This window comes from Ylistrum balloti, unplaced genomic scaffold, assembly GCF_031769215.1.
Source record: "Ylistrum balloti isolate Yb309-2 unplaced genomic scaffold, AGI_CSIRO_Ybal_v1 Utg370772, whole genome shotgun sequence".
In the NCBI taxonomy this organism is placed as follows: Eukaryota; Metazoa; Mollusca; class Bivalvia; order Pectinida; family Pectinidae; genus Ylistrum; species Ylistrum balloti.
The window spans coordinates 149,183-162,027 of NW_026782452.1; the positions used below are offsets into that span (position 1 = coordinate 149,183).

Consider the following 12,845-nt stretch of genomic DNA (forward strand, 5'->3'; position numbering starts at 1 on the left):
AGTGCTTTTTTATGTCATAGAAATAGACATATCCTTTCAATATTGGTGCTGTGACCAGGATTTTCAAACTCTAAACTGATGCCTGCCATTGTTGGACTTCAATCAATGACACATGCATGTCCCTTGCTGTTAAACAGGTAGAGTTACAACAGGATTTAAAGTCATCTTTATATAACAGACCAAGATAACCATTCTTCTTTAATCTCAGGACAGGATAAAACTAAGTGGTTCATATCAAGGGTATATCATGGCAGGAGCTAGTGGTTACAATCAGACAAGGTGATGGGCTAGATGATATAGGGACAAAGGTATCTCTTTTTATTGATGCAAAAAGAGAACTTCTATCTTAAACTTTCAGGCCAAGGCAAACAATATATTTATTGTCTATGATATATAGATGGGTATTCATTCATCATGTCCTTGTATACTACATAGGTGCAAATATGTGTTTGTGGGTCCGGGCTTCTACACTAGGTGTGTCGTAACATGCTTCAAGGCATGATGCGAGTACCTGGTGAGGGACTGTCCTGTGATGATTCGGTAATGGGACTGAGGTTAGGGTTAGGAAGTGGTCGCACCAGACTAAATTTTTCCTTTGCCAATGCTAGAACAACAATAGTATAAGATTTTGTAGGAACAAAATATTCTGTGTCGCTATCACTCTGCTGACACTTCAAAACTAAACTCTAATACCGTTACAATCTTCATATTTGTTCCATATCTTTACACAGAAACCAATTAAAACCATAAATAAGTGTCCAGACACATCGCCATATTTATCTGGAAATAAGCTGAGGAAATAAGCCCTACTGATGTTTGGTAAAATTACAAATAGATTCATTGATCTGTGAAAAGCCCATCCTGTGATTGTGAGGTAGTGGTTACTTGGTGGTCCCTCAGCTTATTCCTGGATAAATACAACAACATGTCATGATCTTACTATCACAGGATCTGAATACAGGATATTCAATATACAATACACAATGGTTTCTAGCTCAGATTTTTTCTTCCAATATATTCTTTCATGCATTTTCATGACATGCACTACACTAGTTTTCATAAAAAAAAAGATGTTTTTTCTAAACAATTGTTCAAATAGTTTAGATATAACATTTAATGTTCAAAACTAAAAATATTTCAAAACAATCAACTAAACTACTGCAAAATGATAAAGAATCAATACTGAAACCAAAACACCATTTCAAATGAGAACAGTACAACAGTACCTTCCATGACTGAAAAGTTTTGCCTATTCTGATTTGGAGCAAAGATAAGTTTAGCACTAACATTCTGACTTTGTGTTATGTACTTATTAAGACAAGTTAAGCACTAATGTTCTGACTTTGTGTTGTGTTGACTTTGTGTTACTTTTTAAGACAATGTTCTAAGCACTAATGCACTAACATTCTGACTTTGTGTTACGTACTTATTAAGACAAGTTAAGCACTAATGTTCTGCCTGTGTTATGTACTTATTAAGACAAGTTAAGCACTAATGTTCTGCCTGTGTTATGTACTTTTTAAGACAAGTTAAGCACTAATGATCTGACTTGGAGTTATTAAGACAAGTTTAGCACTAATGTTCTGCCTGTGTTATGTACTTATTAAGACAAGTTTAGCACTAATGTTCTGCCTGTGTTATGTACTTATTAAGACAAGTTAAGCACTAATGTTCTGCCTGTGTTATGTACTTATTAAGACAAGTTAAGCACTAATGTTCTGCCTGTGTTATGTACTTATTAAGACAAGTTAAGCACTAATGTTCTGACTTTGTGTTAAGTACTTATTAAGACAAGTTTAGCACTAATGTTCTGACTTGGAGTTAAGACAAGTTTAGCACTAATGTTCTGCCTGTGTTATGTACTTATTAAGACAAGTTTAGCACTATTGTTATGACATGGAATTATTAAGACAAGTTTAGCACTAATGTTCTGACTTGGAGTTAAGACAAGTTTAGCACTAATGTTCTGACTTTGTGTTAAGTACTTATTAAGACAAGTTTAGCACTATTGTTATGACATGGAATTATTAAGACAGCCTCCTTAGAACTCATAAGGAAAGTGATATATTTATGATTTTCATTACTATGCAGCCATGCAAGGCATATGTAAGTAACATGGATGGGTGGTGCTTTCTGAATAAGATTAACATGATGCACTGCAAAGCTTGCTTTCATTCCTGGCATGGTTTGGGTGGCAATATTTCACACTCAAAGCAAGGTTGGAGGATGTCAAAGGCTAGGTAAATTCATCGTATCACAAATCAAACAATATCACTGGCCTGTCGGACAATTTCAAACAAACCCCAGTACATAAAAGTTTTTAAAAAAAAGTAAACAAATCTCACTTAAGCACAATACACATTTACTTGTTACTAGAAAATGAAAAAATGAAGGCTATAAATCAGGAATACGGCTTCTTTGTATTGATTTATGTGGATGCCATGTATTGGGCAACTTAAAAATTAGGATGAGGGGTCAATAATAACTGAACATACATTGTTAAAATCTTATTTTCATATGAAATATAAAACTGACTCATTCTTATCTTTATTGGTATGTTAATTGTCACTTTAACGCTAAAAAAATTTGTCAGTTTGATCATTTTTTTCTGTATGATAAATTCAAAGTTAGTCACTTAAATATCAGATATATTTTAACTTTTTGTGCTATACAAAAAATTATTTACATATCTGGGAGACTACCAAAATTTGCAACAAATATCAAAACCTATTTTGTCATCTGTTTGTAGTGACAAAACATCACATACACCCTTAAAGAGACAGTTTCTGTATATCAAAAAGCATATACAAGGCAGGCAGACAGATAATATAAAAATGTTGACAGTTTTTTAGAAACAGCAGTTCAGATAAACGGAATCCAATGTATAAGGTCTTCCTCAAAATGACACAACTACAGAATAAAAAATCATGTAACAGTGATGTTTCATCTCCATATAGCTATGGTAATTACAGATGTACAATCAGATAATCGGAAACACTCTCCCAGTTACAAAATTTCCGAAAATGTTCTACAAGATTTCTTATTCATGTATCATGACAATTACATATATTTCATAATCTTATAAATCTTTCAACCAGTAAATGCAACATTTTCTCTAAAAATCTATATATAGATAGATAGAGACAGCTATAACAAGTCAAAACAAACATTTCTGTAAAGGGGAGATAACCCATGCATGGGCGTTTAAGCAACATGGACAAGTTAATGGCATTTCTTTACCTTGTGTTCATGGCAGAATACACTTATAATTCATTGTTAAGAAAATAGGAATTTCCTATGTACACTTTGGTGTATAGAATGATTCCTTTGAACCAGTTCAGAAGGATCCTTTTATCGGAGACATATTTGTCACGGACGAAACCTCTATGTTCTGTCATACATGGTAAACAATTTGAACAGAAACAGCACTCCATAGAAATCTACTATTCTATCTTAATCAAGATTTCGGGCATTTTTAGTCACATTATGATCCAAAACATTTATGCAGGGATAGTAATAAACCGTTTCTAGTATGATTTTTTCTGGCTGTATGGCCAATATCTAAAATTATGTCTCAAGTGATTTTTTTTGTCTTTGAGACTTTGTTTTGATGTGGGTGTGGCCCCATAATTTGCTGATTTTCTATAGCCGTTTGATCGTTTTTGCCAGTCCCTTTGCCAGAGGGAACGTAGCACAACAGAAGCCGGGAATCATTCCTCGGTTGCTATGGAGAAATTGCAGTTCCTCCATTTCGGGAGACATAAGTGTGTCGCCATAGCCTTGTATTGTGCCATCCTCGTTGAGGCGTAGTTTTTTCAGATCCACTATAGAATGATGTTATGGGGTTACGGAGAGGGTTAGTAGTTGAGGCAGAAGGCAAACACATTTCCAGGCAGCAGTAAGGGAAACAGAGAAATAAGGTGAAGATCTAATCAATCAGTGTACCCGTCACCGTAAATCACTTCCATTTTAACACCCGCTTTCAATTTCTAAATATCACAACTTATATCTCCACTCGTTTTCATCACTGTTATTGCAATAACTGATTCACTAAAATCATTTCTTCTCAAAGTGGAACTTTTCTTTAATAATGCGGGTGTTTGTAAGTTAAATAGTTCCTTCTATCTGAATGCTTTATCAGCTTTTAGCATAAAATGAAATGAAAATCTTGCCAAATATCAGTGATTCACAGTATGCAGTTTACTATACAAATCTATAACAAAATATCACATGCTGTGCAATTAACTTTACAAAAGAAAAGAAAATAAGAACTTTCAATTGAAAATCTTTGACGAGAAAATTGTACACTTGATATACAGTATCCCCCCCAAGTCATTTCACTGACCTCCTCATCATCCAAATTTTGGTACCTAATTTGTGTTTCAAACGTCCGTATCTTCGCACTTAACAATCTCTAAACTGTATGAACTCAATATTCATCAATACATAATTTAACGTCAGTTGAATGTGAAACTTTTCAAACTCTGTCTTTACTTCAACTTGAATTTAGGATAGAATTTAAATCCCCAATACCATATCTTTTTCCAGCACAGGTAAATTATCCCTTTATTGAATTTAGGAATAAAATCATTTAACATTTTTTGTTGCTGTTCCCTATGAAAATAAAGAAATTTCCCATAATTCTGTGTTATAATCAAATTTTTACAGTTTCGCATGATAAATGTACAAAACCCAATTTTCACAGGATGATTTCATGATAAGTTCAATGCAATCAGACTACTACAGAAAGCTTCACATGAATCCAACTTATCAAGATTTTTTTCAGTTTCACACAACGGGTTTTAACAGAAAATTTAACATTGTCTGAGAGTTTTTGGTTGTATCATAAGGTGCTATTCATTTGCTTGTCTTTTTACAGTCTTCGGTACAATCTTTGTGATTACAAGTAGTAGACACTGCTGGTGGACTTAGCCCCAGAGACTGTTACCTGCATTCCATGTCAGAATTTATTTGAATAGTAGTATGGTTCAGAGTATACAAATGTACATGACATTGTCCTTAAGTTATCAGATTCATGAAAATTCCAAAATTTATTGAGTAACAGGGCTAGTGCAACTCCCCGTTTTCTTTCAATCACTTTGGATTTTCCTCAGTCGCCTCCTAGGCTTCAAAACTGAAGAGTCCTAAAAGGACAAAACAGCTGTTCTACGCAGTTTGGTCCGTTATATGGCTCTGCTGTATCTAACTCTAAAGTTGTATTAAAAGGTGTTTTTTTAGTGTTTTTCACTTGTGAGTATTTTGTACAAGAGTTTAAGATGACAGAGATACATCTTAACAAGATTTACCATTTCATATAATATCTACATATATAGACTTATAAGACACTGCCCCAAGACATAACATCATATATTTAGATAATATTTCATAAATTACAGAAACAAAACTCATATCTCCATGATTTCCTTCTTTTAAACACTATCCAACAACAAACATGTGTGCAACAAAAACAGAAATGTTCCTGATTAACGGCACATGGTGAAATATAATATAATATAATATAATATAATATAATATAATATAATATAATGATATAATATAGTGATCATTTCTATCTGGTTGTCTTGATACATAGAGAACATACAATATATGTAGGTGTCACACCAAAGAGTGCATTGGACATCAAAGATGGAAACAGAGGGGACCAAATCAAAGTTTGACAAATATAAGGAATTAGATAAAAAAGATGTTTTAAATAATCTGATACAAAGGAAGACCTATTTAGTGTATGATATTAAGGAGGGAACTTTGTAGCACTGTATCTGTCTTGTACAAGAGGCCTAGCAGCCTTGACAGTCACCGGAGTTAAGCAACATTGAAATTTAAGGTTTAAGTGTAAGTAGCTTTCAAGTGATACAAAAAAATAAATTGTGACATGAAACGTGTTCACAGGCTCTCAAAATATGACATTGATTCACGAAAGAACAGGGTGGATAGTCATGGAGCACAGTACATACAGACAATTGAAACATTGTACAGTCTTACACCAGCACTGTGAAGTATCAGATATTGTCATCAAATGAACCATGTACAATCCAAAAAGACAATTTACAAAAAACAATGGATAGCCTTTTAATGACTGTACATATGGATTGTTAGACAATTTCAGGAACCATTTTTGTCTGAAATGCTTCATGTTACTTTCCTGGTTGCTCAGTTTTGAATATTAATCCTATGAGGACATTCGGCACAAAACCAGAGCAAGTGATCACTTGGACCACAATATACAGAGAATATGGAAAAGGACGAAATCTCCAGTAATGACAGCAAAGTGTCAAATCCATATCTAGCACTAGTTCAGATAATCTTTTGTGGAAATAATGTGGAAACTTTTCAAATTTTTCAGCTGTTCATGGTTAGACAATGATCTTCTAGCAACTAAAGTAAAAACCTCTGTAACAGCTCTAGATCTTGTGAATAATGAGAATGGATTCTGTACATATACATAATATCAATTTAAAATACTACTAAGCCCATCAAAATTCACAAGTCACAAAGGCTGTCTGTCTCTGTTGTTCATATATAACCCATAAAATAAATAATTCAAAAATAGTTATTGTCTGGGATGCCATTTTTATATTGGTTTCAGGATACTACCTCTAGGATAGTTTCTCTGTTTTGACCCCTATGAAATAAAAATAATTTTTTGACCAAGTTGACATCTGCAGTCAAAGATGGTGCTGTTTCGTCAACGTCAATGGTTCAGAGTCGACTGAGCATAACCAAACAGAAATAAGAAAAGTCTACCTTTAACACCTATTGAATGAATGCGTGCAATCTTAATGTATCAACATTCATTCATCACTAACCCAAAGTTGGTTCCATGCACAGGATGAGAGAGGGAATCAAGGAAGACAACATCATACTTACAAGAATTCACAGTGTGTCTTGTTTTAGCACTAGTACAGTAGGCTTCTATCACCTTAAGTATAACAGCGTCTTCTTCCATGGTACGCGGGTCATCTGTCCACGAAAAAAAAAAAAATCATTGAACAGTCAATATAAAAATAATCTAATAACACTGATATTACATCCATACAGCTCATTCCACTTAATATCATGTTTCTGTTAATATAACATTGTAAAAATTGCTTTATATTACATGATTTGACTCCTTCTGAGGGTTTTCATCATATCACATGTAACAACAGATTTCGCAAGAATTTTGACACCCACCATCAAAATTTTTTTTTTATTTGAAGTCATTTTTTTATATTTTCTATTTTTCCTCTCAATAAATTGTTGTTTCCTAATCATCACAGGAAACCCACACAATGAGTTGAGAAAGATTTTTCTATTACTATGTGAAAAATAATGACAGCAATCTTCAAAAGTAAAAAAACAATATTTACTGATCTCTATCCCTTTCAGCTATCAGTCTTTAAAAGTTGTTTTCACAATTTGTAAACAGGGTTACTGCAAATACAGTATCTGTTGCCTCTTCAGAAATAATGAAACCAAAAATTGCTTAAAAGGAAAAATGGGTTTTGAGAAAATATTTACCTTTAACACAAACCGAAATTGAAAACTATATTTTGTGAGCTTTAAAAAACTTGTTTACTTTATCAGTAAAAAAGTATATCTGAACATAATAATGAATCTCATTTGGAACAAAGACCTGTAAAATCATTAACTCTTGTTGGGAAAGTCTGACCAGAGAGTGAAGGAGAAAATTGATAGGTCTAAGTTACCTATATATTATATAGTAATGTTAGACAGGTGTATTTACATATGGTGCTCAATGATTTCTATCTGACAACAAAAGTTAATACAGTGTCCAGCCATTGGACAATATCAATCCAAATGAAACCTAATTTTGATAACTTAAACAGGTCCAGAAACACATCTTAGTTTTACATGGCCTAGATAACACTTTCAACATGGTAACTTAAGACAGGGATTTGTATTTTAGCTGATGTGAAAATCACTGCTTGCAATTTAATAACAACAGCAAGACTGTGTGGTGACCTGAAGATAACTGCCATATCTATGTGACAAAAAACCTGGTATTAAGCCCAGTCATTTACAATGCAGTTAAATCAGAAAATCCAATAACTGATTCCCATTAACCTGTAACAAGCCTGACTCTCTCATTCAAGTTTTATGCAATGGCCTGAGAGCTTCAGAAATAACTGACACAATCTTGTCTTAAGAGATTTTTATTTTTTAAAGCTATGATATATCAACAGATTTAAGGTATAAATAAATCTATACACTTGTAGTATACTTTTCAGAAGATGCTTCCTCTATCAGAACACCTGGTCTTATTCTCCTTACTGTTTCTAACGAGTCTCTGTGTTAATCTTTCTTTTGCTTATATTTGCCCTAGTTTTATGGAATCTGAGTTTGAATTATGATTATGTTGCCATGTTGGTATTTTCTTGATTTTTTTTGTCAGATGTATGATGGTAAACATTCAAAATTTGACAAAATACAATTTCAACTGATTACAAATCAGAAGAAAAATGCTTGATCATTACAAAAACAGAAAAACAAAAATTACATGTGTTTGTTTATGTGTGTACATATCTAACACTATAACTACAAAGGTAAATCACTTATCTTATTTGGAAAATTTGAGAAAAATGTCATTTTTCTTACAATAGCAATAGTCACAATTTTCAAATATTCTTTACAATATGTTGAACAAGAAATTACTCAAAACAATTTGTAAAAAAATGGTTGTGACATTCAATTCAAGTTAAAACAAGAATAAAAAAATATTTGTATTTCACAAAAATACCCTGGCATGCTTTTTCAATTAAAATAAAAATATGTAAATGATCTGAGAGAAAACACCAGAAAACCAACGCATAAAGAAAGAAAGAAGTGGACAAGCAGATTCGTAGATTGGAAATATCACAAACATGCAACAATATCAGATCATATGTCGTTCTGGTTCTCTTTTTACATTAAACATTCCATGCTTGTTTTGTCATGCACTAAAACCATCTAACCTTTCACATATAATGGAAACTTAATTCAGAAATGAACTAAAGGGACATATATGTAATGACTATAAAAATGAATATGGGTCACTCATACATAACAAAAATGGAAACAAGGTTTAAACACCTTTATAATGAAAGCAATAAAAAATGTTATCAGGATCTCATACTGGTCAACTTTTCAAAATTCTGATGGGGAGAAAAGTATGTGAACAACAATTTTGCTTCGCAGTGATACCTTGTGCATCACAAAATTTGTCACGAGGAAAATTACTGTATATTTAATACTATTGGATAAGTTAAAGCTAATAATGTGCCTGTTTTACTATAATAACAATAGCAATTTTTTTTGACAAATTGGGATCAAGCAAAAAAAACATTAGTGATTTTCTCATAAAATTTCAAGCTATAATTTTTAATACTGTTTTAAGAAAGAGGCAAAAAAAATGATAAAATGAAATAATTTCTTTCAGGAAATTTACAGTGTTTTAATCTAGATCTAATGGTTCATGATATTTGAGCTTTTGTTTTTCACTGTCAAACATATCTCTACAAAATAATTTTTTTTTTTTTTTTTTTTTACAAATTTTTATTTTTCTAAAATAAGACATCCATCCATCCATCCATCCATCATCCATCCACCCATTTGCCTCAACGGCATAATCAGACGACATATTTACGAAATAATTGAAGAAAGATACAAATCTGGAAATTTAGTCTGGATCTGTTCCTACTTTATATAGGTTTAGCTACTTCCTGTTTTCCCATCCTCACATTCTTTGGGGAGAACATCAAATTTTCAGCAGGTGAAATGTTTCTGGTCAGATTTTGTTACACAGGACACCAACTAATAAATCTATCTAAGACTGGTATGGTTAAATCATTGGTATTGATTGAGGAACGTCTGAACCTTGTCACATCATAAAGATAATTTTTTTCATACTATTTACTTATTGAATTTGTTACTTGGATAAATAGGTACCATGTACATAGTTATAAGTACTTAATTATCTACAAAACAACCCCATCTTAACTGACTATTTGCCAGCCCCCCCCCCCCCCCCCCACCCCCCCTACAAAGGGCTACAAAGATGAGTGCAGGTACAGTATCTGCACACTAAAGTTACAGTGATTATTACTGAAATAAAACAGATATTTGGGCAGTGTACTGACATACCGACACCTTCATTATGTGGTCATGTAATCAGCCTTACCTGTTGTTGTTCCTATTGGCAAATATAGCAAGGTTACTTATCACCTACCCAGAAGGATATCTAAAATTCCAAGATTACCCCAATTTTGATCCATACTATCAGGAGGCGGAGACAGGGAGTGAAAATTGGGAAACCCCTAACTGAATCTGGAAAGTTAGCAGGTATAGGGTATAAAAAAAACACCAATAATAAAAGGATGCAATCAGCGTTACCTATAACATTAAAAGTGAAGATGCAATCAGTGTCGCTTAAAACCATGAAAGGCAATGATGTAATCTTAGTTACATACAAAACTGACAATATATATAATATATATATATATATATGATGCAATCAAGGTCACATACAACAATGAAAATAATGGATGCAATCATGGTCGCATACAACATTGAAAATTACAGATACAATCAGGGTTGCATACAACACTGAAAATAAAGGATGCAAACAGGATCGCATACAAAATAAAAAATAAAGTGTACAAACTGGGCCACATAAACATTAGAAAATAAATGCAATGAGGATCACAAACAATATTGGAAATAGAAAAAATCAAGACAACATTGAAAAAAGATATGTAGTAAAAATATAACAAGTCAAACTAACACTGTCTCCATTTGCATTTGTAGTCATACTCATCCTGAGAGTGTGTCCGAACTGCCATGATGGTAGAGAGAAAAAAACAGTAGCCATGTTAATATGTAGCATTTTGAATAAACCAAGTTTTTATATCATAACCATAGGAACCGCATTACTTCTATATCTATCCCAAGATTTTTAAGAATGCAACTTTATCACGATTGTGTCTAACATTTTTAGGAACTTGGGACTAAATTACAGATGACGAGGCTTTGACAATGTTGAAAATGGCATTTTTTGGTGGACATCTGTTACATGGTCAAAACATTTAGTCTATACATACCAGGTTTCCGACGAACAGGTTTTCGGCCCATCCGTGGACTGCGGATTGCCTCTTCTTTACAGATGAGGTGTTGGCGGAGGGGTGGGGAAGGCCGTAAACATGAAGTGCTCCACGTGGAATGGGTCATCTTGGCCGTCTTGGCCTGAGTCAGTTGACTGATACTTGGCTGAGACGTAGATATCTATGAGATATGATTATATGTTTGCAAATAAACTAGCATATCAAGAGCACACAGAGACTAGCTCCATCACTACAATATATCATAAACTTTAAGATGTGATTATTAAATTAGAATTGCACATTATTACATAACAAGAGATCCCAGAGGTATCTTGGCACCCATCCTTGTTTGATTTTTATTTGTTCTATAAAAGTTGGATCTTTTCCCTTCTTTTCTCTTCTCTCCTCTGTTTTTGCTCTTAATCATACGAAATTTGAACATTCCTCTGAAGAAATAGCAAATAACAAACTGTCATTGTTTAAATCCAAGATGGCTACTGGTCATCCATTTTCATTTTCTGGTTAGTCTCAAAAATGAAACAGGCACAACTAAGGACCAAGGGAAGGCTATATTTGAAATCTGAAAGTACTTTTCAAGAAACAGCAATAACAAGTTTTCTCTCTCAAGATCCAAGATGGTCACATGTCTGCAATTTAGGTTTTGTGATCAATTCAAACCCTCTTGTAAATTCTGTAGATCATCTCTATCACAATCATGATGGCTTTGACCTACATGGTGATGACCTTTACTTTTATTTAAGCAATATATGACCTTGACCTACCTGTAAACTCTGTGGTTTTGTGGTCCCTGATGTAAGCGACAGACTGACTTGCTGTTTGAGAGCTTCCACCCATGAGGTAGCTTCTGTCTTTGTCCCACAGGTAACAATAATCTCTTCTATCATATTCCCTGTAACACAAACACAGGTAACAATAATCTCTTCTATCATATTCCCTGTAACACAAACACAGGTTATAATAATCTCTTGTCTATCATATTCCCTGTAACACAAACACAGGTTATAATAATCTCTTGTCTATCATATTCCCTGTCTATCATATTCCCTGTAACACAAACACAGGTTATAATAATCTCTTCTATCATATTCCCTGTAACACAAACACAGGTAACAATAACCTCTTGTCTATCATATTCCCTGTAACACTAACACAGGTTATAATAATCTCTTGTCTATCATATCCCCTGTAACACAAACACAGGTAACAATAATCTCTTGTCTATCATATCCCCTGTAACACAAACACAGGTAACAATAATCTCTTGTCTATCATATCCCCTGTAACACAAACACAGGTAACAATAATCTCTGTAACACAAACACAGGTCTATCATATCCCCTGTAACACAAACACAGGTAACAATAATCTCATATCCCCTGTAACACAAACACAGGTAACAATAATCATCATATCCCCTGTAACACAAACACAGGTAACAATAATCTCTTGTCTATCATATCCCCTGTAACACAAACACAGGTAACAATAATCTCTTGTCTATCATATCCCCTGTAACACAAACACAGGTTACAGTAATCTCTTGTCTATCATATCCCCTGTAACACAAACACAGGTAACAATAATCTCTTGTCTATCATATAACACAAACACAGGTAACAATAATCTCTTGTCTATCATATCCCCTGTAACACAAACACAGGTAACAATAATCTCTTGTCTATCATATCCCCTGTAACACTAACACAGGTTATAATAATCTCTTGT

General features: G+C 33.3%; 1 protein-coding gene across 6 annotated transcripts in view; it reads right to left on the reverse strand.

The window, feature by feature from the left end:
- Positions 1 to 12,845, reverse strand: part of LOC132558214 (rho guanine nucleotide exchange factor 7-like) — a 92,335-nt gene that overhangs the window by 11,699 nt on the left and 67,791 nt on the right. For 3 of the 6 annotated variants that reach the window (XM_060222752.1, XM_060222751.1, XM_060222750.1), the window contains 5 exons: positions 11,882 to 12,009; positions 11,100 to 11,280; positions 10,784 to 10,834; positions 6,889 to 6,981; positions 512 to 604 (listed from right to left, as the gene is read on the reverse strand). In XM_060222752.1, coding sequence (XP_060078735.1) covers positions 512 to 604; positions 6,889 to 6,981; positions 10,784 to 10,834; positions 11,100 to 11,280; positions 11,882 to 12,009 — 546 coding nt within the window. The remainder of the gene's footprint in view (positions 1 to 511; positions 605 to 6,888; positions 6,982 to 10,783; positions 10,835 to 11,099; positions 11,281 to 11,881; positions 12,010 to 12,845) is intronic. The other 3 variants (XM_060222755.1, XM_060222754.1, XM_060222753.1) reach the window with 1 other exon arrangement.